Source organism: Dreissena polymorpha, chromosome 13 (assembly GCF_020536995.1).
Source record: "Dreissena polymorpha isolate Duluth1 chromosome 13, UMN_Dpol_1.0, whole genome shotgun sequence".
NCBI classification, from domain to species: Eukaryota; Metazoa; Mollusca; class Bivalvia; order Myida; family Dreissenidae; genus Dreissena; species Dreissena polymorpha.
Genome location: NC_068367.1, coordinates 21,026,153 through 21,053,484, shown reverse-complemented (window position 1 = coordinate 21,053,484; position 27,332 = coordinate 21,026,153). Strand labels below are relative to the sequence as shown.

At 34.8% G+C, this 27,332-nt stretch overlaps 1 protein-coding gene across 1 annotated transcript; it reads left to right on the top strand.

Annotated features, from left to right (window-relative positions):
• Nucleotides 1-1,919: 1,919 nt before the first annotated feature.
• Nucleotides 1,920-27,332, top strand: LOC127854463 (CD109 antigen-like). The gene is given in 36 exon segments (XM_052389508.1): nucleotides 1,920-2,065; nucleotides 2,867-2,960; nucleotides 3,739-3,896; nucleotides 4,166-4,191; nucleotides 4,423-4,594; nucleotides 5,009-5,079; nucleotides 6,273-6,437; nucleotides 6,809-6,842; nucleotides 7,316-7,400; nucleotides 8,056-8,170; nucleotides 9,355-9,519; nucleotides 10,420-10,509; nucleotides 11,202-11,405; nucleotides 11,893-11,991; nucleotides 12,405-12,467; nucleotides 13,750-13,950; nucleotides 14,272-14,421; nucleotides 14,541-14,618; nucleotides 14,924-15,029; nucleotides 16,240-16,318; nucleotides 16,548-16,665; nucleotides 17,989-18,102; nucleotides 18,868-18,966; nucleotides 20,295-20,550; nucleotides 20,675-20,851; nucleotides 21,391-21,472; nucleotides 22,129-22,285; nucleotides 23,055-23,129; nucleotides 23,596-23,800; nucleotides 24,299-24,479; nucleotides 24,481-24,655; nucleotides 25,090-25,206; nucleotides 25,461-25,570; nucleotides 25,692-25,851; nucleotides 26,568-26,673; nucleotides 26,940-27,332. Coding segments are annotated over 35 exon segments (4,353 nt in total). The 5' UTR covers nucleotides 1,920-2,065; nucleotides 2,867-2,886; the 3' UTR covers nucleotides 27,026-27,332.

The following is a 27,332-nucleotide window of genomic DNA, read 5'->3' as shown; positions in this document are numbered from 1 at the left end:
AATAAATTAATTTTAACGAGTGAGGTCTACTCGTATCCATGCTTTCACACGCAGAACAACAGCTGATTATCCCATTTCTTGTTTTATGTAATGACCGAATGTGTGTATCGAGGAACAGGCGGTTAAAGGGTTGGCTGATGTATTCCTTTTATAATGCTTTATTCAAAACTTGGTAACATACTTTGTAACATATCACAACTCCTAGAACAATTATAAACTCGCGAAATGAATTTAAATGATGTTAGCATCCAGGTTTCCTAAAATTTATTAAACGTAATGCAAATTTTGCACGAGCAAAGCTGGTTGCTTTATATATCAAGTAGTTATACATTTTTGGCGTACACTGGACATCCGTAAGGCTTAGTGAAATACTGTTATGCATTAACACCAACTCAGTAAGTTCTTAAACAACAGTGTCGTAATTGACCTTCTAGATTGTCCTTTGGCTTTCTTTTCATATCATGGTCAAAAAGTCGGTTAAAGAAGAAACTGTTAACGTGTCGTTGTTGTTCAAGACATTTTTGTGGCAATCAAAGTTCCGAATTTGTGTCATTTAATTTTCATAGGCAGTCTTTGTATTTCTCTTTCGGTGTGTACTTGATTTTTTTTATAGTTCGTTCATCATTTATTTACTCATTACATTCCCGAAAGTATTGAATAAAAAGCCCGAATGTCCAATATCCAAGCGGACCCTATTCAAATATAGATTTCAAATTACAATTTTAAAATTGTCAGATCATATTTGAATATGAATTTGTTTCGATATTACTCTTTATCATTGATCAATACACAATGCTTCATCGTTATTTCCTCCATATTGTTGTTTAATTGTACTGAATAGTCGATATCAGTTATTGTCGTGTATTACATCGGCGGGGCAAACAATCATTTTGTTTCTTTGTTTGATCAGAATCTATTTTGTGTTTTGTCCGCATGTTTGTGTTTGGCGTAACACCCTGTTTTTGTTCTCTACTTTCTTTTTTTGCCAACGGTTGCTGCTTCCATGATTAACAAATAATCTGTTAAGGAGACTAGAATCACTATTTGGGAGTCGTTGGTATACTTTAATGCTGATGGTGTTTGCAAGATGGATCAAGGGTCAATAAAGGTTTTTAGTGTTTGAATTGGAAGCCCGTTGGTATTTCCACTGCCCGACACTATACTTCGCGATACAAGACGTGCTTTTCAGGTCACCGTACATCGACTGCTTCTGTGGCTGACTCTTACATCAGCAGTTTAGGGGCTCTACATTTGGCTGTACATCTGGCAGCTGATACAGATTCTTTTGCATCTCTTTGATTTCTCGGAAATTTCCCTATGTCAGTTTCACAACCTGAACTATGGTGGAGAGTATAAACAAGGTGGCTGAATATTGTCATTATTGCTGGTTACTTACCAAATGGAGGTTGATGCAACAACATATTTGAAATAGCTTATTTAATTTTATTGTAATGGTTACAAGCAGATATTGGTTGCATGAGCTCATGGCTTCGATTTCCGGGTAATGCATTATTTGTTTTATTTGATTTTTTTGTTAAAACATAATGCTTTCTATTCCATATAAAATACATTAGTTTGTAAATTAATCAAATAGCATTGTACATAAAAATATATAAATTTGTGCACCAGTCCATTTAATAAAATTACACCGCAAACGGTGTGGGGATAATTGGATTCTAAAATGAACTGTCACTTAATTTAGTACTTGGAGCGTGTATTAGTACAGACGTTTAAAGAATTTAGATTTGCCTTATGAACCCGGATCTTGCCGTTCACATGAGACACACCTGTGATGTGACGTACTAATGTTTCAAAATATTGTTGGATTGGCATCGGATTGGCATGAGGATCCATCACTGAAAGGTCGCTTATGCCGTTCCTTTCATGTAAAGAAATATTGTCCTACTGATAAGGTACAGATTTGTTCCAAAGTAACCTTGATCGAGCTCTGCGGAGGCGTTAGAGATATGGATATAACGACGCCGATATATAAATACACAATTCAGACGCAGATAAATTAATTTAAGAGCATAGGCAAACATATAATTTTAAATCGTCCAAAAAGGTATGGCTTTATTTGTTTAGTTTTACTCTTGGGTCGAAACTTAATTTAATGTCACTGTGGTCGGTAATATTTCACGATGCAATTTCAAACTTATGACAACAGAACACCAGATTTATTGTTGTCTGCAACAATATTTGTCTCAATAATTGTGTTTATTCTGTAAAAAAATAATACTAATATATCGAGTTTTACGTAACTTGGTGCTCAATCAATTCCGCAGGCTATTGGAATTAACTTTTTAATTGTTTATTTAAGAGCTTTTTAAACTTGTTTACCATGTTTCGTTTACTTCAAGTGAATTATCTCAAACACGTTCAGAAAAAATAATTGTTAAAGGAAAGATATGTGAAAATTAAATTAAACTGATATGATACCTAGTTTAAGGAAATTACTTTTTAAGCAAAACAATCCTTATGTTATGTACATGTACTTACCGCTACTGGATTGTATTATACAGATTTTTATGCGAACTTTACAGCTTAACTTATCATCATCAAACTAAATGTAGAATTTATAAACGAGTCTGTATTTACAGAAATTTTCTTTAATATGTTTGCAACGGTATAATTTTAGTTTAGCCTTGTTTTATCCATTAATTACATTTTTGATTTAGCATGCATCCTTATGACATTTGCAGCATCGGTACCACTGATACATACAAACGATCAGTTAATGTTTTCATGAGTCTGGAGCGATCATCGATTGCTTAAACTAAGAATGTAATGTTGGTAAATATAGACTCTAGAATATAAATTAAAAAGTCAGCCAGTTCTACATGTTATACCTAATATTGTGTTTCAGAGAGGACCGACTATCAGACGATGCGCTGCTTATCTTTGCTAGGACTCTTAGCATTGGCCAGTGTCTGCAAGGGTGATTCCTTCGCAGATAACGGGTTTGTTTATGCATGTTTTTGTATATTTATTTTGGTTGCATGCATAGTTAAAATCAGAACATGTTAACAAGAGATGCAACTGAGCTAACGGTCCCTAGCGCCAACAATCCTTTGCCTAACCATATAAATATTACGTCGTTTATTTGAGTATTTTATTGAGAATATGTGATTTACCCTAGATACTCTGTTGGTGCGTCCAATTAAACATCATTATTGCGATATTCTTCATAAGTTATCGATGGACATGTGAAGTGATGAGAAATTTTGTGATATTGAACAATGTGTGTGTGTTTTCAAGATTGAACCTGCATTGTATAATAACGCTCCATCCTCCCCCGCCGAATATGGCATTTAATTAATTTAAAGTATTTTGTTATTTCATACCCAATTTTTGCAGCGCGATTAAGTATAAAGGCACGTGATTCGAAATCGGCATGCATTCAATTTATATTTGACACTTGAGCTTAAATTTCAAACAGAAGCATATTTAGTCCCCCCCCTCCAGTCTCTGTGTTCAACAGTTTTCATATGATCTTCACTTCACTTAGTTTTGTTTGAAAATCGAACATATGCATTTTAAAATTATAATTGAAACGTTTGTGTTATGGTTCTTTATAAGTCGAGACTTGGCATCTAACATTTTGACTCTCTATAATTTCCTTTATCGAAACAACTTTTATCCAAACTTTCGAACCTTTGATATTTGAGAGCCGGATAGTTTTAATCTCGTGCGGGTCGGTAATTGTTTTACAAACAATTAATATTTTCTTCTTCTTAGAACACACTGGATAGTGCTTCCAACCTCCATCACACCCGGACAACCTCTGCCGTTGACATTCAACTTCTACAACACAACTCGTGACGTCACAGTTCAAATTGACCTTTTGCAATATGATCACTCCTCACTGAACATCATGGGGCACATTTTCAGAAATGGTAAGTGGCATATTTTAATGTTTTCCTCCTTAAAATATTACAGCAAGCTCTATCGTTTAAACAAACTATTTCTTTCGGAAAGAATGTCCATAATATGAAAATATGTACACATTCAAATAGTGGACGCGAAACGAGTTCGTTTATGTTAATTGTTTATGATTTATGAATGTAAAAAATGACATTCGAGTAACAGTTAAAGAAAATTTGATTAACTGTTCAACGATGCGTCTTATATTTTATAATTTAGTTTTTTTAAATCAACCTTTCAGGACGCGGTGGCCTACTACAAATGCAGGTAGTTTATCCTCATTTATTTTTCAAATTCCATATCCAGTTCCGATACATTGTAGCAACTTGGCAGCAACGTCGAAAATACAAGCGTTTACGCACTGTATTTTAAAGCACAACGTTTCGTCAAAACGTTTGCGTCGACTTCAAAATACCAGTGTTTACTGTATTATTAGTTGTGTCCGTAATTACTCTGAAACAACCGTAATATGTTTGCCTTTTTGTTGTGGTACTAAAGGTCCCTAGCAACTTGAAAGACATAGGTCGGCCATACGACTTGCTTGTGTCCGGCATCGAAGGTGTCTTCTTCCAGCAACATGCTCAGCTTGTCTTTGATCCTGGCTTTGTACCGAAACGGTTCGCGGTACAGGTTCAACTCGACAAGGCCATCTATCAGCCGGGACAGACAAGTACAGATACGGCTTAATTATGTTTTTGTTGTTTATGTTTATGTTTGTATCTATCTAACCATTGTTTATATATAGTTATATTGTGTTTTGATCTTCGTGTCTTGTATATGGAGGAATAAAAGTATATATAATCTACTTTTGTCGGCTTTACCAAAGATGCTTTAATACTGTGTATGTTTATTTTTCTAAAGATAAGGTTAGCGGATGGTAAAAACATTCTGTCATAAAACATGTGTGTTGAGTTTACATATTTATATATTTAAAACTGATTAAAAAAACTTTTTCAAGAAAAAGTATGCATATCATTTATAAGATATTTGATATATAACATAGGTTGCTACTTTGGTTGATGAAAGAGTAATAATGTGTACGACACTTATTTATTTGGAACTGTTTTGTGGTGCCCTGTTTCAGTTAATTTCCGCACTTTCGCCGTCTACTCGGACATGACGGTGTTCAACGGACGATTCGACGTCGATATATATGTACGTTGATTTTTTCATTACGCTAAATCATTTTGTATCCCACCAAAAGTAGTGCCTATTTCTAAAGAGTAAGCGACGGCGACCATGCTTTTGTGGTGATTGTCTGTTGATTATGCGTGTCTACAACATTTTGGGGGCATGTCATTTGGGACTTCATTGACAGATGAACGTTTTGGTGCGTTTATTGGCGTACGATGCTTTTGTCGAAATCTCACTACCGACACCCCGTTTTCCGTGGGTGCTTGCGTTTGTGCGAATTGATATTTCTTCAAATTTGCTAGACGATATAGTTTTGACTGCAATAATTGGAAGATCAAACCAAATCAACCAAAATATAGTAGAAACAACCATCGCTTCTGCATAATGCTTCGTACTTACAAAATGATTTTTTTTGGTATTTATAACCCTACATTGACAATTTGTTTCACAAATAAGTCCTATGAAATTGTACATAGATCTAAGTGTCTGACTTCCTCAGGTTTCTAAGTGTGTTATCTTTAATTGTAATGAATTCAGTACACGTTTTTATATTAATGAATCATCATTGTGGAATAAGAATTACAGATATAAACACACTATTGTCGTTAATTATTGGGCATTTTGAACAATTTCCAATATCATAACTGTAGTAAAAGATAAAATACACATCTTGCACATTCGTCCTCAAAAAATCTGACAATTAACTTTCATAATAAAAAATGACATACTTCATATCGTCCACTGGAATCAAAGTATAATCGTTCATGCGGTAAGCATGATATTGTTGCTATCCAGTGTCCATTGTTTCGATCTTTAACTGAAATATTTTAATGACTTCAAATGTTTTAGTTATAGGCACATGTACTTTTTAATATGAATAAATCAAATCCATTTAGCTGGACGACATGTTGATGTATTACAAAAAACACACACTATTTTCTAAACTCAAAAGAGGAGAGTATTTAAAATCGATTACACGGCTATAGTTACGGTAATAACACATTTTGCAATATTTGCAATATTTGCCTGTGTTCGGCATGTAAACCTCTGCGGTGCTAAAACCTTTTAATAATAAAAATCAAATGAATATATTAACTAATAATCAACAATAAATATTCCCAGTAGTTCAATTTATAAAATTCTAGAGTATTTAATGAACTCTGTTTGGAAATTATTTATTTGATAATGTACGCCGATACAATTAAATCACACAGGATCCCAAGGGCAATCACATGAAGAAGATGACGAATGTCTCATCGGGCGTCTACGGAGTTGTAGAGGACCTAATGATCATGGATGATGAACCGGTGCTTGGAAAGTGGCGTATAGAGTCTAAGGCTATTGCACACAAACATGAAAACGTGTCTTACTCTGATCAGGTACCGTTGTGCCGGAACAGTGATAACAATCATAAACTGACTATTTTAATAAGATAAAATGTTTATTGCCAAATGACTGCTGTGTGAAATCAGCGTAGCTCAAAAGAAAGATAATTATATAACGTAAAACAAAGTATATTGAAACAATACAAACGTCAAAGCTGAAGACACTTAGCTTTGCTTAAAATATATGACATCAGGTCTAGCACCGTCTATGGCCTGTTTTATTTAGTGTTGTAATCTCATTTCGTTACCCATGCTAGATGACCAGAAATGTAATTTTCAGTGGTTTAAAGCAGTGCAAAAACAACTGAATTGCACACGCGAATCTGGTGAGTTGATATACTGACACACAGTTGTTTCTGTTTCAGACGGCCACCAAATATTTTACAGTGGACAAATATGGTAAGAATGTGTACTTACGTATCCTGATATTTATGTCTTTGGTTCAAATTGTCAAAATCTATTGAAATTAGTTTTTGACCTGTCATATACATGTACTGCTCAAAAACTTTGATTTGACATTGTGTGAATAAATTAAGACGTTACGACGGTCATATCATATACCGATCAAATACTAAACATGTCGTTAAAACATGAGTGGTAAGTAATACGAGGATCATAAATCTTTAAATTGTTAAAAGTCCAATTGTTGTCATAGCAATATAGTATAGAACGATGAATTTTATACTACTGATTTTCTGCAATTTAGGAAGACAATACACAATTATACATGTACCAATACATAAATGATATTTAAATAAATGTTGTGGAACGGCTATTATGTTTCCGTACTGCCCACTACCGTACTGAGTTGTTCTCTGTTTTGGAAAGCGGGGAGGAGCGAACAATATAACCTTTTTGTTAATTTAATTCAGTCCTGCCAAAGTTCGATGTCCAGGTACAATTGCCTAGCTATGTTGTGACCACGGACAGTTCTATGCAAGGATCTGTAACCGCCAAGTAAGTTTGTGTCCGTGTGTTGCATCATTTCTTCTTCTTCTTCTTCTGATGCTCATCTTGTGTTTGTGTAATACAACTTCAACATTGTTGTAAACACACATGTAATAAAATAAACATGTAAAGTGCTGTATTGTCTAAAACATTCTTTCCGTTAATAACAAACCCTTGTTGTTTAAATTGACATCGTCGCCTCTTGAATTGTCGTTATCTTTGTAAAGAGTGTTATAATTAATCAAACAAATTTTGCTAATATTATAACCGGTTTTGTTAACAATAAGCGAATATTTGTAGTCATTTAATTCAATCTTTCAACAAAAATTATATAAAATGACAACTCATGTCAGTTATTACATTCAATTGCAAATGTGCACAATAATGGAAATACGATCGTCATTCCACTTGTATTAATTAATATATTTTGGGTAGGAATAAGAATGAAAACTATTTTTATGTGCGTTTAGAATGCTGACATGCCATTTCGACAAACTTACACAATCAAACCCCAACGCATTTAATATAATATGGTTTGGGAAAATAACGCGTGCAAGATTTTGTATGACTCGTGGCATAACATTGATACACCGGCAAGCCCATTGGGAATACTTGAGTTTATGTGCAAACAACTTAATAAACAAACAATCTGATTATTCGGCAGGTATACGTACGGCAAGCCAGTTATGGGAAAGGTTTTTGTACAGGCTGATATTAACTATGGTTCTGCGCCTTGGAAATATAGAGGGGACGAGGTTATGGTGGAAACGTCCCTTGATGTAAGATGTAGTATGTTTATGTATAAAACAAACATTAATAACAAATGCATGATACATATTGGACAAAGAGCATAATATATAACTTACCGCAAACCCTTCCTATGTCCATCCATCCATCCGTCCGTTACTGACTCAGTCTGTCCGAAACAATTTCTTATCGCTCCAAATCTCCTATACACGATGACAGATTTTCTTAAAATTGAAATTTTAATGTAATCAAACAATGTGCTAATTGTCTGAGTCAGTCAGGCTGGCACAGGGACAAGGTGACAGTTAAAGATCAAATGTATGAGCCTCCATTTTCTTGTTTTGACCATGTATATTTGACACTTTGAAAGAGGTTTCACAAATCCTGGCTACAGTGTTTATGTCATAGCGACGATATGAAGATGACAAATCAATGTCGCTGGCACAAGGTAACGGTCATACTTTGTGATCAATAGTTTAGTCAATGTTTTCTTAGCTGCTTAATATCTCAACTACCCAATGAAGGATTGTCATAAAAAAATGTCATTGGGTCGGTGACCAGAGGATACGAGTGAAATATGCTGGTTCCAAACCAAGATTACCACTTCAATATAAAGCCTAAAATCTCGGTGGAAAATATGTTTGTCAAAAGGAATGCCTTAGTAACGCATAAGTTACACATTATTGGTCGCAATAAGCATTATTATGCATCGATGGTGAGTTTATATACAAAATAAACCGTTGCATGATACGTTTTTGGACAGAAAAGGCATAAAAATAGTGATTTTAAAGTAGACAGTAAGCACGTGCAATTGTTCAATATTTTAATAGTTTAAACTAAGAATCAACTGCTCTTGAAAAAAGATATGACAGTTGAAACATATTTTTTTTTATTATGTACATTATATATTAAGGTTACCCAAAGAAAAGGTATATTTGAATCTATTAAACCCGTAAACAAATATATAAGACTTATGAGCGACATATTAAATTTATTGTCTGCGCAACGATATTGCGCGTCAGTTGATTTTATACCAATCTAAATATGTAAAAAAATGAAATAATATATACTAAGCGTTGGCTCGTCATAGACTTTCGCGTGACCTTAAACCGTATATGTACGAAATATATCGATTGTTTAAACCACACACGGGACATTAAGGTTGTTAAACTTTACGAAATGCGGCTCAAACACTTTTTGTTTTCATTGGTCATAGATCAATGGAGATGCAAAATTCAACATCCCGTTCGACAAAATCCTGCATGAGGTTGACCCGTCTACCTACGAGCCTTTGGTCACGAAACTAGCTGGGTATTATCTCGTTGTGAAAGTCAGCGTCACCGAAAGTCTGAACAACATCACACGCAATGCAACTGCAATGGTAAGTATAACGTCGTGAGTTTATGCTCGGACATACAGTTCTACCTGTGTAAGCCATTAGGGCTTTGCAGTAAAAATTCTTAGAAGGCCCTTTAGCTTCCAAATGGCTGTCACGGTTTTATCTTTATTGTTATGTGTGTTTTTGTAGATGTATAGTTTGTTATTCTGTGGTGGATTACTCTGCTTCAGTTGATATTCGGAAATGAATTTTCAATTTCCATGGTGTAGAAATAAACTTAACCTTAATCAAGGGGTTTTGCAGTGTCATTTACACTAAAATTGTCTCACATTGTTTGCCAATATGCCAATATTCATCTGCAACAAGTGCACATTAACATCAAAGAGCTTTTTGTACCTAAGGACTACTCGAGCTCCGAATAACATCTTTTAGTAACCGTACTTACTTTATGTTTTTGAAAACTCTAAATTTTCGGACACCCTCTTCTTTGGCCAAAATACTAATTTTTCGTGACTCAAATTTTTCAGGCATACGGGTTTTCGTCTATTTGACAGTACATCTGAAAGCGCAATGTTACCACATTTCTTCTCGGTTTGCGCTTATCAAGTGTCACTTCCAACATGAGTTTTATAACCGAATACATGTCATGAAACATAGCAGGCCGCGTGCCATAGAAAGATTTCTCTTCAGCTGGAGCAGCTTATGAATCACTTTCTTACAATGTCAGCGGTCTATAACTTACCACATATGTGCACCCCATGGGTCACAGTTTGCTTCAAAATACGTTTAAATTATTGTTAATGTTTGTTTGAAAATTGACTATATGGACCTTGATTGTTCGAGCCAGGATAAATATTATTTTTTAAATCTAAGTAACTTAAGAGGTATCAGTGAACATGTTAGGCCTTGTTTACTATATGGTTGTCCTTTGTCATCAAACAGGTACAGTTTTACTCTGAACCATACAAACTCCAGTTTAGTAGAGGCACAAGTCCGACTTTCTTCAAGCCAGGACTGCCTTATATCGGACACGTAAGTTGTGTGCTTCGTCCACATTGTTATTGTATCATGGTTTTGACACGGACTAGTTCGTTTTTGAGTTTATTCGACACTGTAGTATTAACAGCATACACTATTTATAATAACACAATTGCATGTCTAAATGACGAATTTGTTACAACATCAAAATCTTCACACGGTGTATTTGTTTTCACATAAAACATTTCTTCCATTATGTGAAACATCGAACAATGTATATAAAGTTGTATGAGGTGTATGTTGTTATGATTCAAGTAATTGGATATTATAATTTAATATATGTATTTGTTGCAACACTACATTACATTAAACCACTTCAATACTGTTAGATCATGTTTAAATACTACTTCTAATACTGTTATTTTAGTCTGATTTCCGTCAACCTCTTCCCGTCTATTTTACTTGCGAACCTAGATTATGATAAATGCAAATCGCTTATCTTTTAACTCTTAATTCTTACACGCAAATGCAATATGAAAAATGGAAATTCTTTGAGAAAAACACGTGTCAATATTAGCTTTGACTGAAAGTTAATTTGCGATGAGATGGTTGTTGTTTTTTTGTTCAATTTATCTATGGTTTATTTTTCCAGATACATGGGATCGTTTTCATTTAATTGTTATCAATTAGTTTAATATAGGGAGTAATTTAGTTTACATCAGGCGATGCTTGTTTGTTCACTGCAGGTTTCCCTAGCACAAGCGGATGGTCGCCCAGTCATCTCTAATGTAACAGACGTGCTTGTGAAGAGCTATGTCAAATTTTACGACAGCCAGCACGGAAAATACCGAGCACAGACACTTCCTGACGTCCACTATGCCCCGCCCCCAACCGGTGTCCTTGAGTTCACAGTGGACCCACCGGAGAATGCATACTCGCTGCATCTTTCAGTATGTTTTATTTTAATTGAAGTTTAAGTGTATTCCTATTTATTATTGTGAATCTAATGGCCCTTTGAAACGTAACGTCTGAAGATAAAATATTGAATCCTTAATTTCAATTTGACGTGTGATGGCCTATAATATTTAACGTCTGGTTACCATGGTATTCGATTGTCAAAAATGTGTATCAAACGTTTTAAATAAGTTGTATAATTTCTGTAAAAACAAACAAAAAACAAACAACACACATGCCAGAAGATTTGTGTATGTATTATCCACCATGAAAAGAGAGAATTTATTACTTCAATATGTTAAAACAGAAGCTGGATTGTAACACCAAATTAGCAAATTTAACAGACAAGTTCGGAATACTTATAAAATGGGCGCATTGACTCACATCTACACAAGTTTGCGAAAACTGGGTTAGTTTATTTCAAATGCGCTACACCACCAGCAACTTAAAGACAAAATGTTTATTTTGTTACTCCATTTTTAGGTCCATTACAAAGGACTGAAGGACACGTACGACATGTCAAAACCATATTGGCTAATTGAAAAGGGAAACCTGCAATTGTCTCAGACCAACGACTCAATGGTAACAGCAAATATAAACATAGTATATTAATGATGTAATCAAATAATGAAAGGAATATTTATGTATGTAGCACATAAATGTACACTTAACAAATTAAACATTATTGATCTATTTTTAAGGTACTTAAGTAACTTTATATTTAAATTGCGATGGTATGTTGTTCAAAATTGTCAGGATATGCTGTTGACAGAGACTTTAACTACTGAGCTACATATAAGATAGCATTATGCTCTTTATAGAAAATTGTATTTGGTTCGGATACTTAACAATAACACGAAGCCGAAACCCGTGTTTTTCTTTGCCCTGCAATAATAATTTCTGATGCCATAAATATTTAAACTAAGTTCGTCTAATGATCAAAAAGCGATTGATATATTGGTTTAACCTGTTTACTTAATTTGCTGTTTTTTCAGATTGGTGAAATGGTGGACTTCAAACTACTGGCAGCTGAGCCGATGCAAGACTTGTATTTTGCTGTAAGTTTTATAGTAAAAATACGGCTAAAACGAATCGAGAGGTCTTAAACATGGACGACAATATTAAGGCTATTTATTTTATACCTTATGATAAAATATGACATTTGCAGTGAAATTACAGCAGTGAAAATAAACTAATTGTTATTTCCACCGGTGAAAATAACACATTTTCGGAACTACATTTTCTTTTTTTAGATTATCATATCAAGATTTACTTCAAGATTTATATATATATATATATATATATATATATATATATATATATATATATATATATATATATATATATATATATATTATTTTCACCGTTTATTGACATTGTAAAAGAGTTTAACCGGAGAATTTCGCTGTTATAATGACGTCATTTGTGTATTGAAATGTATTGAGGCAAAATCACGGGAGAAAGGGTACCTTTTCAGCGAAAGGGAAACATCTGTTATTATTTTCTTGAAAGGGGGGCATAAAAGAAACAAAAAATTGTTCATGTCAGTGTAAGATCGTTTGTTATTTCACGAGTGCTCATAGACAATATATTTTCACAAGTGGCGCACATGAACAAATATCCTCTATATATTTGATTGCATGTTGTTACGTTTAATGCTCAATTTTTGTCCGAAGAATACCTCCAAGATATGAAGGCGTACTTGAAATTTAAATAGGTAGATACATCTTATTTATGAATAATGCAATACCAAAGGACTGCTTCCATAATTTCAAAGTTGGTGCCTATTTTTTGTCAATACGGAATTTCCGGAGCAAGGCCTCATAGATATTAAAAGCTTTCTACTTGATAGTTAATAAGTAGATACAGTTCATTGATGAAAAATGCAGTGCACAAACATCGCTATTCTAGATCAATTACTTTTTGAGCGCTTGCCATTTGTTTATCTTTATTGATTTAATGGAAGTTAAGCGTAGCATTCTGGAAACATGTTACCATCTCATCTCGTGAGGATATATTTAGTGCACTACGCATCTCATCTCGTGAGGATATATTTAGTGCACTACGCTTAACTGTAGCACTCTGGAAACATGTTGACATCTCATCTCGTGAGGATATATTTAGTGCACTACGCTTTGACATCTCATCTCGTGACGATATATTTAGTGCTACTACGCTTAACTTCGATAAGATATATGAAAATAAACGAATTGCAAGGGTTGAAAAGATATATGATGCAGATTATCGGTTCTTTGACATTCCATTTTCCATACATTATATATGTTTATATATCAAGTTTTAAGTAGATAGCTTTCATTGTATTGCATTGTGTGATTGAAGGTGGTTACGAATGGACACGTGACCCATTCTGGAATGATACGATACAGCGGTGCGGTCAAGGAAGGTCACATAATCTTCCAAGTTACGGACAATATGAAGCCATACAGCAAGCTGATTGTTTATTACTTCACGACGGACGGGTGGAATGCGGACTCCATTCATTTCACGACCAGCCATACGGCTAACGTTTTCAGGAATTCGGTACTGTATTTATTTAAGTAGCTTTTTATTAGATGGTATTATTATATATTATAATTGTTGCCACCCCATCCAAATTAACTTTACGAAAACAATGTGAGCTTTTCTAATTGCTCCTGCATCGGCTGTGTGTACTACAAAAAGTAAAAACTAAAAATACGAGCGTAAAATGGCGGTCATAAATGAATATTAGAAAGTTTTAGAAGTCGTCTTTGATACGCCATAGATTAAAGATTATCATGAACGATCTTACTTGTATGTCCCTTTAAAATTTTCAGCAATACTTATCAGAGGACATTATAGTAGTCATAATTCTTTTTTTAGATTTCTATGTCTTTTGACCGGCCCACTGCCGAACCAGCAGAAAACGTTTCTCTGCAAATTACCACCGACCCACAGTCCTTGGTTTGCATCCTTGCAGTGGACCAGAGCGTGTTGCTAATGGCAACAGGAAATGACGTCACTCAGCAAGATGTGAGCAATTGTGGGATGGCATTAACTTGCGAATTTCTAAAAATTAAATCCAATTATTATACATGAAATGTATGGGTACTTGAAACACCTACACATGAATAATGCTATCTACATGTCAGGTAATAACTTCATTGAAACCCGATGACCGACCTTCGATCGATGCAGATGAATTGCACAACCCACAACAAGTCATGCAGGTAACAGTTATATAAACGCTGTTTTTTTTTAATATAAAAATTGTCTCTTTTTCTTTTTTATGATTTAGATATTTAAAAGTTCAAATTTCAACATTTACTTTACTGATAAATGCAACCAATAAAGTAGTTGTTTTACTTAATTTAAGGGTCTTTTTACTTTATTAATTTAAACTAAGCGATAAAAGACAAACGTTTAATGTTCAGCCTATGTCATCTTTCCCTTGAACACTGGGCTTTGACTTTGAAATGAACGTAGATTTGGACTCTACCAGTAAAATGATTTTTTGTTATGAAATTTGTTTAAGACAAGGGGCATACAAGTTCTTTCCGATGTGAAAGGGTTTTCATGGGCAAGACCTCACTACAAACGTCAGATAGACTGCGGACCACCAACTGGGAGCACTGGAATTGGTAAAGATTATTATCAGTCTAAAAAGACAGCGTATGTATTTTACAGTAATACAGCAACTGACGTTGGTTGGGAAAAATATTTCTAACATTGACATCAAAATTGCTTAGAAGGTTGGATCAGGAAAACGGAAAAATGATATAGGTTTAAGGATGAGTATTGTATTTATCCAGTATGGCATGTTTATTCATTCACCTCAACATTACCATTAGTTTCGTTAAAAGATAAACAAGACTATTGCGACTTTGTTGGTGTTAGCGATGTTTTGATTAAGCATCAATTTGAAGATAGCGATTTCAACGGTTGAATAGATTTTGTTTGTTCTGGAAAGGACGTGAGTTAGTTTGAAACAATAACAAGCGATAATACAAGCGTATGTTAATAGATAGTGGTTTCCACTCATCGTATTTCATTATAAAGAAGTGAAACTCCAGCTTCTGGACCAGAATATCATTCTTATTTTTGCAAATTATAGTGCCATATAGTCAGCTTATCTGATCTGAAATCCAGACAAAAAAGTGGTTCAACTTCTGCTTATATTTATAATGGTTACTCCAAAGAAAATCAAAAACAAATATCTTGTCAATATTTTCGCAAAATTACAATATTAAAAGAAATGACATTTTTTTAATTAAGACTCTGTGCATTATTCATAACGTCAAGAACAAACAGGAAAAAGGACTACAAATATCAAACATATCGTTTCCTTCATGAAGAGTGATGAATCGAAATAGGTAACATTATACAGCGTGTGTAACGCTTTTTGTCGATAATTAGTACAATACGTATATTACTAACATATCAATACGTAACGTACGCTGCCAACAGCTAAGGCCTTTGGGAGCGGTTTAGATTTTGCTACCAAAGGTCCCGAGTTTGAATCTCGGGAAAGTATTTTTTCAGTTTTACTTTGCGATTTCAAAAAAACATTATTAAAATCCCATTTTATTTTCAAATTTGTTTAGTAAATAAATTGAATGGTTAGATTAAAATCGAAACTCTGTTTCAAAATTCCCTTGGATTTTGCGTTCAGAGGACCACGGTCCGAATTCCAGATATTACAATATTTTTTATTGTTGTTAAAATTAGTAAAGACTATCAAACATCATTATAGATTTGTTAGGTAAAATATTTAATGACATTTTTCAAAACATACGTAAATCTGTGAACAAGTCCCTTTAAAGGGCACTAGAACATTTTGATATGTTTCAGGAGGACAACCGCTGCAACAAGTTGAACACACTCGAGACTTCTTTCCTGAAACCTGGTTATGGTATAGCGCAATATCAGAGTGAGTAGCCTCCTTCGAGACGAAGGATTTTCATATTTGCAGAATATCAGGACGACTATCCGTTTATGAATGCAATTTGAATTTAATGTAAGAAAACTGACACAACTAATATGCACCTGTTAGCAATTGCAAACAAACACGTCCAATATGCACCTGGTAACAAATTCAACACTATCTTACCATTCATTATATAACGGTTTATTTACTTGAATATCTGGTCGATTTTCAGCCAAGACGGGGCAGCCCTTTTAGAAGCCACAGTTCCAGACACCATCACGTCTTGGTTTGCCACTGCGTTTTCCATAAACATCGCTTCCGGCATTGGAATAACGGACGGTCCATCTAAGGTGTGCAATTCTGCATTTCACTTGTTACCCTCCCCCCCCCCTCTCCTCCATCATAACGCAGTGAAGGGAGGTTACTCGAATCACCTTGGACGGTTTGTCTGTCCGTAGACACAAACTAAACGGCATGCGTTCTCCTAAACTTCTAAGTTGTTAATGCGAATTTTTTTCTCATCCTACGTGCATAATTATAACAGTTTATATCCATTTTCAACCAAGATATTATGCATAATTACACATATTTTCGTAGTAAAAAATCTCATAAAAAACTAATAAACATAAAACACAAATACATTTTGACCACTATAACATACTTATAATGGCAAGGAATACGATCATATATTTGTTTGCCTCCCTTGGGGTTCGAACCAAAAACGAACGTGCGACCACTACACAGCGCAGTTTTTTTTTAATTTGAATGGTATTAAAAAACGCTACGTCGGTCACGCTCGTGTATGCGAAATTATCGATGCAAATTGTTACAAACGCTTCAAAAATCGAGTTGTATAAATGTTTAGTAATGAACATATATTTTCAAACGACATAATGTTCTACATGTTGTATGTTTGGTATTATCGCATACTTGTCCTGTTAAAAGTTTGCTTAACCCATTTATGCTTAGCGTCTAGAAAAAAGGCCTTGGCAAACAGCGTAGACCCAGATGAGACGCCGCATGATGCGGCGTCTCATCAGGGTCTGCGCTGTTTGCTTAAAGGAATTTCTGTAGGAAATATTCTAAATATATAAATAAATATACTAGACATCCCTAATTTTGGAAATAAATTGATCCAGTTTAAAAGGATGGGAGAGTGCACCAGGCATAAATAGGTTAAATTATGCACTTAGGATACAAACTGGCCTCGTCTATTTTTTCTTATGCCCATACGTTTACTATTAGGAATGTAACATTCTATTGTGGTCTCCTTACATATTTTAATCACACGATGCATGTATAGTAAACATGGCCAAAATGACCGGGTCACATGATGGACATTAACTTATTTATCGAAATAACTTCAAACAAAACTAGTTTTGTACACAGTCTCTTAAAACCAATCCCTAACGGTAAAATCGCCCACATTTTTTCAACCAGCTACTTTTAACGGCATGCAGCATAAATGTTTGGGTAGGGGGTAGGGGTAAGTAAATGTTCGTAACTATTGTTACAAGTTATAGTTAATATTTTCCAAGCATTGCTGTTCACGACAAACAGACAGCTATCATCAAACTTCGCTATCGCTTCAACACCAAATCCCTGTAATACAAATCTACTAATTGAAGCCAAAATAACGTGTTTTTATTGTTCATATACTATTATCGTTTCAGTTTACGACATTCCGCCCATTCTTTATCAACCTCAATCTGCCCTACTCTGTGATTCGAGGAGAGCAGGTCGTGCTTCAGACCAACGTGTTCAACTACATGGGGCAGGACATAGATGTAGGTGTACTCTCTGTCTTAGCTTCCATTGTAATGTTTCGTACAATGGGTCATTTTGTTTAAAATGATAGTAATTTATCATATTTCTTGCACAAGTATCAATCTGCATACCTATTTTGTCGAAATTTTCAAACAGAAAACTCGGCGTATAGTATTCTAGTACGCTCTCGTGAATAATTTCGGCCAAAGGTTTGATTTTAGATTGTTGTTTCTTTTTTCACAAAATTTCTTGGCCAATTTTCATAAAAGCTCAAGAAAGGTTCCTTTGAGGGCCCTCTTCCAAACGTGTGCATACGGTTCTACTTGATTGAACTATTTGACCATTATAGCTAAAATAGAAATATGTCTTAAAACCATATCATCTAACCATAAGGTTACATTTGTAAATAATTTAACACGACATAAGCTGTTCCTATCCGCAAAACTATTTATATGGTTCCGCTCTAATACACAAAATGTGCGCTTGCGCTAAAAATATAATATGCGTTAACAGTTTGTGTATTTGACTTTTTTCTGAAGATCCAAGCAAATTATAATTATAGGCTACACACAAATATGTTCAGTGTTGGAAAAACTGTATATGTTGATGACGAGAAGTAATTGACGAATCGGTAAAATAAAATTGTTTTTACTCCTGTAAATTGTTTTTACATTCTGCATTTAAACAAAACAAAAATGCTTTCTGCATATTATAAAGGTACATTATTTATTTAAAATGTTACGTTCGATCGTTTGCATTTGTCGTGTGTATTCATTCATTTACAGGTGGTCGTTACGCTCGCGAAATCAAGTGACTTTGATGTGGTCCAGAATCAGAGTGGTCGCATTCACTATATATCAAAGGATATTGTAAACACGATTCATGTACGTTTTTAACCATACATCTATCATTAAACGAAATCCTCCTGTACCTTTTCAAACATACATTTGATAAACAATGGAATCCTAATGAACTATTACATCTATTCATTTGATGTACAACGGAATCCTCATTGCCTTTTCAGCAATAAATTTTATAAACAACGGAACTCGTATGTATTATTCTTATGGAATTCGTCTCAAGTCATCATTCTCCACACACAGAAATTGAAGTAATACTCCTAGCAATATGTTTTAAATATTTCATGGCTGTGTTTTATACATATTATATAATATATTTTGTGCAAGTTGTATCAAACAGTAAACAGCTCTCTGTGTTTGTGTGTCTGGCTCTTTGAGCGCTTGTGTCGGGGCTGCTTAGTGGATGACATAATTTGTTCAACACTACCATCTCTTATAGCTCAGAATGCTGAGCGACAATACATGTGTTTTACGATACTATTGTAATGCTCTGTAATGTGTAATATTGTGTTGATGAGATGTAAATAAACTACGTTTTGATACATAAATTTAATACATAACGGAATCCTCGTGTACATTTGCATCCATACATTTGATATACGACGGAACCCTCATGTATTTTACTTTTACACTCATACATTTCATATACAACGGAATGCTTATCTGCTTTTTTATCAATACATTTGATATACAGCCGTATCCGCCATCCGCATCTACTTTTTCATCCAAACATTTCATATACAGCGGAATCCTCGTAAACATTTGCATCAATACATTTTATATACAACGGAAAACCCATGTACACTGTCATCCATACATTTAATAGTGTATAATACCGTCGTGTACATTTTCATTCATACATTTGATATAGAATAATACCCTTTTGTACATTTTCATCCATACATTTCATATACAACGGAATCCTAATGTACATTTTCATCCATGCATTTCATATACAACGGAATCCTAAATTACATTTTCTTCCATGCATTTGAAATACAATGAAATCCTTTGTACATTTTTATCAATACAATTTATTTACAACGAAAACATTGTATGCAACTGAACAATTGTTTTCCTAACAACATGTACATGTGCTGCTGTCGTTAACTGAATGCAAAACAGTGATGGAGAGAAACTATATATTAGACTTTGGTACTGATTAATACAATAATTACAATACTGAGACCATAATAATTTGTATCATAAAGAATTTGCATTTGAAAATGGATACAGTTCGCCATTTATTTGTGGTTTTTGACTATGAGGAGTTTCGTGATAAAAATTAATTGTAAAAGTAACGAAAATAAATTATATTTGTTGAAGCATTTGTCGAAGTCATCCGATTTTAGATAAAGGCCGGCGAGGCAGCTTCAGTGTTCGTTCCTATCGTCCCCCGAATTGTCGGCATGGCGGAAATCTCCGTGAAAGCGCAGTCCACACTGTCCGCTGATGGAGTCAAGAGGCAGCTCAGAGTGGAAGCGGAAGGCAAGAAGATGCACTTCAATGTCCCGGTCCTTCTGAGCGAGTTGAACCCCACAGACGTTCAGCTAGCTTTCCCGGATAATATCGTGCCCGAATCGCAGAAAATCCAGGTGTCAGCAATAGGTAGAACTGCCGATTTAATACAATATGATATATTTGGTTCATGTGTACAGACGCTATCAATTTAATATTGATGTTGATATCTTATGTTTCAAGCCTGCAGTTAACTTGTCCTAAATGTCTCCAGGTGACATCATGGGTCCAACCCTAAATAATCTTAAGTCCCTGCTTCGCTTACCCACCGGATGTGGCGAACAGACGATGACCAGCCTAGCCCCGGATGTGTTTGTATACAAGTACCTCAACACTTCCGGTCAGCTGACACCGGATGTCGCAGAGATGGCATTGAATTACATGCAGCAAGGTACCAACGCGTACATGTATTCCGTGTTTTAATTGGTGAAAGTTTGTAGGACACTTCAAATAAATAATCTACTTTTGTTAATGCAAATGTTCAAAAATGAAGATAGTTTTGTATATTCATACATATTTGTAAAATTGAATAGGCAATTATGTATGGCCGAATAATGGCTAAATTACAGGTGCCTACGCTTTTAGTTTTTGTTTTCTGTCAATATGTTTGGGCTAAATTTGAGTTAGAGAAAACTCTATGGCCGTTTTATCGCAAGCAGCATATGCTTAAAAAAAGACAATCGTTGAAAAACATTGACTGATTGTTAAAACTGACGTGACATTTAAACCAAGCGTTAACAATATTAAAACACTGGCTGTTAAGATCGTTGTTCTAATAAGGGTTTCTACAAAAATATTAGTATGACTTTTGCATCAGAAAATTTAAGCGAGTGAATACTTGCTATGTGTGTACATCTCAAGAATATTTTTTTTTAATACCTTATGTGTGAGACGATGCAATTACTGTTAGTATACTGTGTTTGTTGTAAGGTTATCAACGCGAGCTGACGTTCCAGAGATACGATTCTTCATTCAGTATTTGGGGCAAGAGTGACAATATGGGTAGCATGTGGTAAGTCTCCCCAAACGTAAATGCATTTTCTCGTCTCTAGTGCACTGGGATTTTTACATATTTCCATCGCCGCTCTCAGAGTATTGTTAATTGGGTTATTGTTACGATTGTGAGAAACAGGAAACGCTTTGTTCTAAAGACATGTGTGAGTCTTTTACTGCCCATTGTACAGCATCTAGTACGCTGCACATTGATATAACGCTTCATGTACAAAACGAATTTGACGGTTGGGGATGAACGTGCGATCTAACCTGCGAACATGTAATTCTTCCATCAGACCGAGGATACCCTATCTGTAATAAAACCAGGTTGATTTAACACACATTTTCGAGAATATTCACAGAACAAAATAGCATGTGTACTCCCGTTGCAAAAAGGTCTTAGTAGCGCTGTTATCATTTTTTCACGTGCAAGAGTATGTGCTTTAAGTACAAGTTAAATGATTGGTTTATGAAAGTATTCGCTTAAATATTATTCCATTAAATAGTACGTTAAATGAACGCCTGAAATATGACAGAAATACAAAAATACGTAAATTTTTGTCAAACGGATAGTTTTATGTAGTGATAAAATGGGTAATTTACATATATTACATACTTTTAAAAAGGACATATTTGTTGCTGACTGAATTATTGTGATGAATTTCGTTGTCAAAGGCTCACGGCGTTTGTCCTGAAGTCCTTTGCCCAAGCCTCACTGTACATTTATGTGTCTGACGCCGTTATTGCCAATGCTGCAAGATGGATGACCAGTTACCAGAGTTCGGACGGCTCTTTCCCGGTCATGGGATCGGTGCATAGCACACAACTGCAGGTCAGGGTATATTTTAAAAGAGTTCTTTTTGTAACTGGGTTTTTGTAAGCATATAAGGTAGATGTTTTTTTTTAAATGAATCATTGCATTTGAAATCAGTATGTTTTTGTTTTTTAAACCTATTTATTTAAGCTCGATTGCATAACAAGCCTAAGGCTTATATGAAACGCTCTCGAGTCCGTTTGCTTGGTGTCTATGGGGGAGATATAAAGAACGCTCCCGCAATGGGGATCGAACCCGTGACCTCCCGATTGCTAGGCGGACACCATGTCCACTACGCCACGGCGACCAGTATGGTTTGTTTATTGAATGATCGTTAATGATACATTCACTGATTGCATAACTTTTCTGTTATCGTCTGTCAAAATTAGACAACTATAAGATAAGTGATAATCATCTTTATGGTGTGATTTGAATTTAGTTCGAAATATAATTGACAAATTGAATTTGTATAACATATATTTGTAGCGTAAGACATTGCGAAAAAAACAGAGCAGTGGACAAACAGTTTCTGGTCATTGAGTTTATATTTACTAGTTACAGCGATATCATGTATTACATATAAGTCTCCTTTAATTGAAAATGACCCATAATATATATCGTTCCCTATTTATAGTAGATGACAACGATTTTTTAGTTCTTCACTCCTGAGCCGACTCCCGAAGCGGACCTGTACTAATTTTGATACGAGCTACGTAAATATAATTTTCTACTGTTCGTTTGAAAAGAATTTAATGTTTCTTAGATAAATGTTTATGTTTGTTCACAGGGAGGCGGAACATCTGTTTACAGTTTGACAGCATTTGTGCTGATTGCACTCGTGGAAAGTGAGCGTATCTTAAAGGTAACCAGTGTATTGGCAATACTTTATGTGTGTGCTGATTAAACATTTTTAATAGGTCTTCAGCGGAAATTGAAATTTTCATTGAATTATAGCATGTTTTAAGATTTTAATTGATGACCATTCTGAAAACTGTATTTGTAATAATTTGCCCAGTATCAAGAACTTTCGAACATTATTTTCACAACTTAGAGGATTATATTTGAGTATGTACTCACCGAGTATTGAGATTGTAATTCTGCTTATGAACAATCTCAAATATCAGCTATAAGAATATTTAAAAATTCCTCTTCTTACTTCTGTTTGAGTTGAACTCAAAACTTAAAACCGCTTTTAAGAACTTTATATTGGGTATGACGGCTAATCTGATCTCGTAAGGAATAAAAAATAACTCAAAGTTGAGTCAGTATATTAACTTAAATATGTTCGTGTTACCAGTCCCTAAGATACGCATTAATTTCCTCTACAGAACGACTACCGTATTACAAACAGCGCTACCAGAGCCAGGGCATATCTTGAACTACATCTCGATAATCCAATGAATGTACAAAATCTTGCTTTGATGAATGATACGTATGACCTCGCTATTACGGCATATGCGCTGGCAATGGCTGGAAGTTCAAAGTCTTTCCTTGCATACACAAAGCTTAGCCAGAGGGCTACGTTTACCAATGGTAAGGTCTGCGTCGATTAATGCTAAACGGATATCTTCAACTGAAAGCCAGAATGGTACATCAGCCGTGGCCTCTACCAATGATGTTGGCAACAACATCAAGTCATGTACAACATACATTTTCATCGCAAAATACGTTGGCTACATTTAAATGTCGGTTACAAGAACATTTATCTAGAAAATCATGACTTTTGTAGAAATGTGTTTTATTAAAAAATAATTTGGCCGTACAGTTTAAATTATGAATGAGAGATACTTAAAATAGTTTTTATTTTGTAAAATAAATATGCAATACTATATACATATATATCAGAGACCATTAGTAACGTTTAATATATGGTTGTTCATATATGTTGTTTCATAATGAAAATGCTTTTTTAAATGGTCCTTTAACTGAAAAACGTTCCCACATACAGCTTCATGAACGTATTTTACTTACGTGAATGCCGGTTTTTTGCAAACAATCACGAAATGATTTAGTGCCATTGTTTAATATCAGATGGCATGAAGTACTGGAAGTTGCCCGGTCCACAAAACTCCTACAACTACTGGGAAACATTTTACGCCAAGGAGTCTCCTCTCTCGGTAGAGGCAACATCGTACGTCCTTCTCTACCTTCGTACAAACCAGACAACTCTCCGAGGGCATGCCAGTCATGAAATGGCTCGTCTCCCAGCGAAACTCTCTCGGTGGCTTTACGTCCACGCAAGACACTGTCCTGGGTTTGCAGGCATTATCAGAGTTTGCTTACATCACGTCCAGTAACCTTGACCTCAACATTGACGTTGTTGCACACCAATACCATAAGAAGCTCCATGTAACGAAGAATGATGCCATGGTTTTGAAACTGCTCGATGTAAGTTTGGTTGATTTCCTCCACCTTTTTTTGTTTTAAGTGTGGTTTCCTACAGTGTCTAAGGCTGTATTTTGTTGGGAGGAATAACCAACTTGCCGCAATCTAGCAATCTTATTTTATTTTGCACTTTGTCGGTCATACTGCCTATTCTTAAACTGTACCTCCGAAACAGTTAGTAAGACCACCTGAGCTACATTGTTGATCGTACTATAAATCAATATTCAATCACAGGAGCGCCTTACACCTAATGAGCAATTTATTGTAAAATCATTTGTTTTCAAAACATAACACTTCTGGTCAGTCATTTTGTTTAAGGTTCAACGACTCGATTTTATAAGATACTAATAGATAAATAAACTACTTCGGTTACGAATATCGACTTAACTTTATTACAATGCTTTACAGTTAAAACGAGTATCTGATTGAATCCACAGATTCCATTCAGTGCCATTCCCACGTTCCGACCACATGGTTCCCAGACAACTCCTGCTAACTATGAACCGCCGTCAGTATCAATAGAGGCTCATGGAAACGGAAATGCTCTTGTTCAGGTAATAAATGGACTTATTCGTAAAGAAATCAAGAAGCCGAAAAGTGCTAAAGGCATTGCTTGAAAGTTGATTGTCGCACATTTTTGAATAGTTTTGATAGTGAACAATTGCATAACACGTCTATGAATGATAGAAACAAATATCGAATTACAAAACGTTTGCCACAATTGTTCCCCAATGTTTCATTTTGTAGGGGAATTCAGAGTTTAAATGAAACATTATTAGAACAAACAATCTCGATGTTCTATTTGCAGGTATCTGTGTCATTTAACGTCGAGACAGAACCTTCCCAGCCTGCATTCAACCTCACGGCCGAAGTGGTCCAGGACTCACTGCATTCCATTGTTGTCAAAACGTGCGCCAGGTAATCACTGCCGTATAATTTAGCAATACAAATTTGAAGAAAATTTCAAATAACAATTCTGAACATAATACTGTTTATGCCAAATGACTCAACTAAGACCGTCAATCATAAAATGTTTCAGATACTTGTATGCGTACTACCATGGCCCGGGCATGGCCGTCGTAGAGATTGATGTTCCCACTGGTTTTGAGGCGGACCTCGAGAGCAGATTCTCTGATATTTCTCTGTCGAGAAAATCTGAAATCAAGGACCAGAAAACCGTCGTTCTCTACTATGACGAGGTACTTTAAATTAAAGGTGTTTCATATTTAATTAGTTTTCAACTTTTCAAATACACACTGCTAAATGTGGATATCATGAAATTATTGATTATCTGTTTAACTCTTAATTTAAACGTGTTTAAAGCATCCTTCCGTCATTTTGCATGTATACATTTAAACAGGTGTAACGCGGATCGATGTCAGGAAATATTATGTTATTATAATTTCACTTATACGTGTTCAGTCATGTTGATCGCAGTTCTTTGTTTAACCATTTCGGGAATGCGGCAGGTAGAATGGGGCCGGTTCCCCTTTTGGATAAGGAAACAATCGCGTTGTTTTAACTTAAAGTGGGAAAAACGTGTTGTTGGGGTTTAAGATAACGAATTCTTTTAAATTTAAAATAAAAGTAATTTCGAAATTTCATTTACTAAGGTTCAATTTATAGAGCATGCGCATAGATAATCTACAGGATAAGACTTATATAAAAGAAAACGAAACAATTATTAGTTTTGCTGACACCTTTATTTGGGAATTTATAGGTCCCAATTTGGAAAATATATAATTTTTCTCCATTGGGAATGGTTCCTTCTACAGGCCCCACATTCGAACGAAAACAACTTGATAGATTTGTGTTAACTGTTATCAGGTTGGTAAGGTGATGTCGAGTACTCATATAAAGATTTCCTTATCTTATGATGTGAAATTTACCGAATGTATGTAAATTTTGTTTTTAGATCAATCCGAACATGGAGACCTGCTCCTTTGTTGAGATGCTCCGTTCTGACCTGGTGGCCAACATCAAGCCGTCTGCAGTCAGGGTCTACGACTACTATGAACCAGGTAGGTGTGATATGAAATTTTACCAGCACTTGTTTAAATCGTTAACTAATACAATCAAGCAATTATCCTGTTTGCTTGATATGTTGTGATCTTAACCAGGTTTATGTAGACTTATAATTTAAAATTTAAAAAGTGATTTTCACAACGTTGTCTTCAATGGACAGTCACAATTTTAATATTGAAGCAATATAATTAATTGCAAAACTCATATTATTAAATTTGTGCAAGGGTACAAGATTGAATCTGTAACACATGTTGCGTTTCAGAACGTTTCAAGGCCCTGAGCTTCTACCAGTCCTCCATCCTGAGGGACTCCTCCTTCTGTGACATCTGTGCCAACTGTGGCTGTTAAATGGTCAATCAAAAAAAAAACAAAGCTCTGTCAAATAACTATAAAATAGCCTACACATATGTATAGTTCAGCATAATTAACTTAATTTCGACAATTTTTCGACACTTAATGACTTAATAAAATATGAAGGCAAGTTTCCCCCACTTTAATATTTTATGTTTCGATGGATATTTCGAATAGAGATGCAAGACAAAATTTCTTCTTGTGGGAAATATGACTTCATATATAATGTTTAACTTTTGTGAATAAATATTGCGTTGTAACCAAATTTCTGTGTTGTTATGCAAATAAAAACACAGTAAAGAAT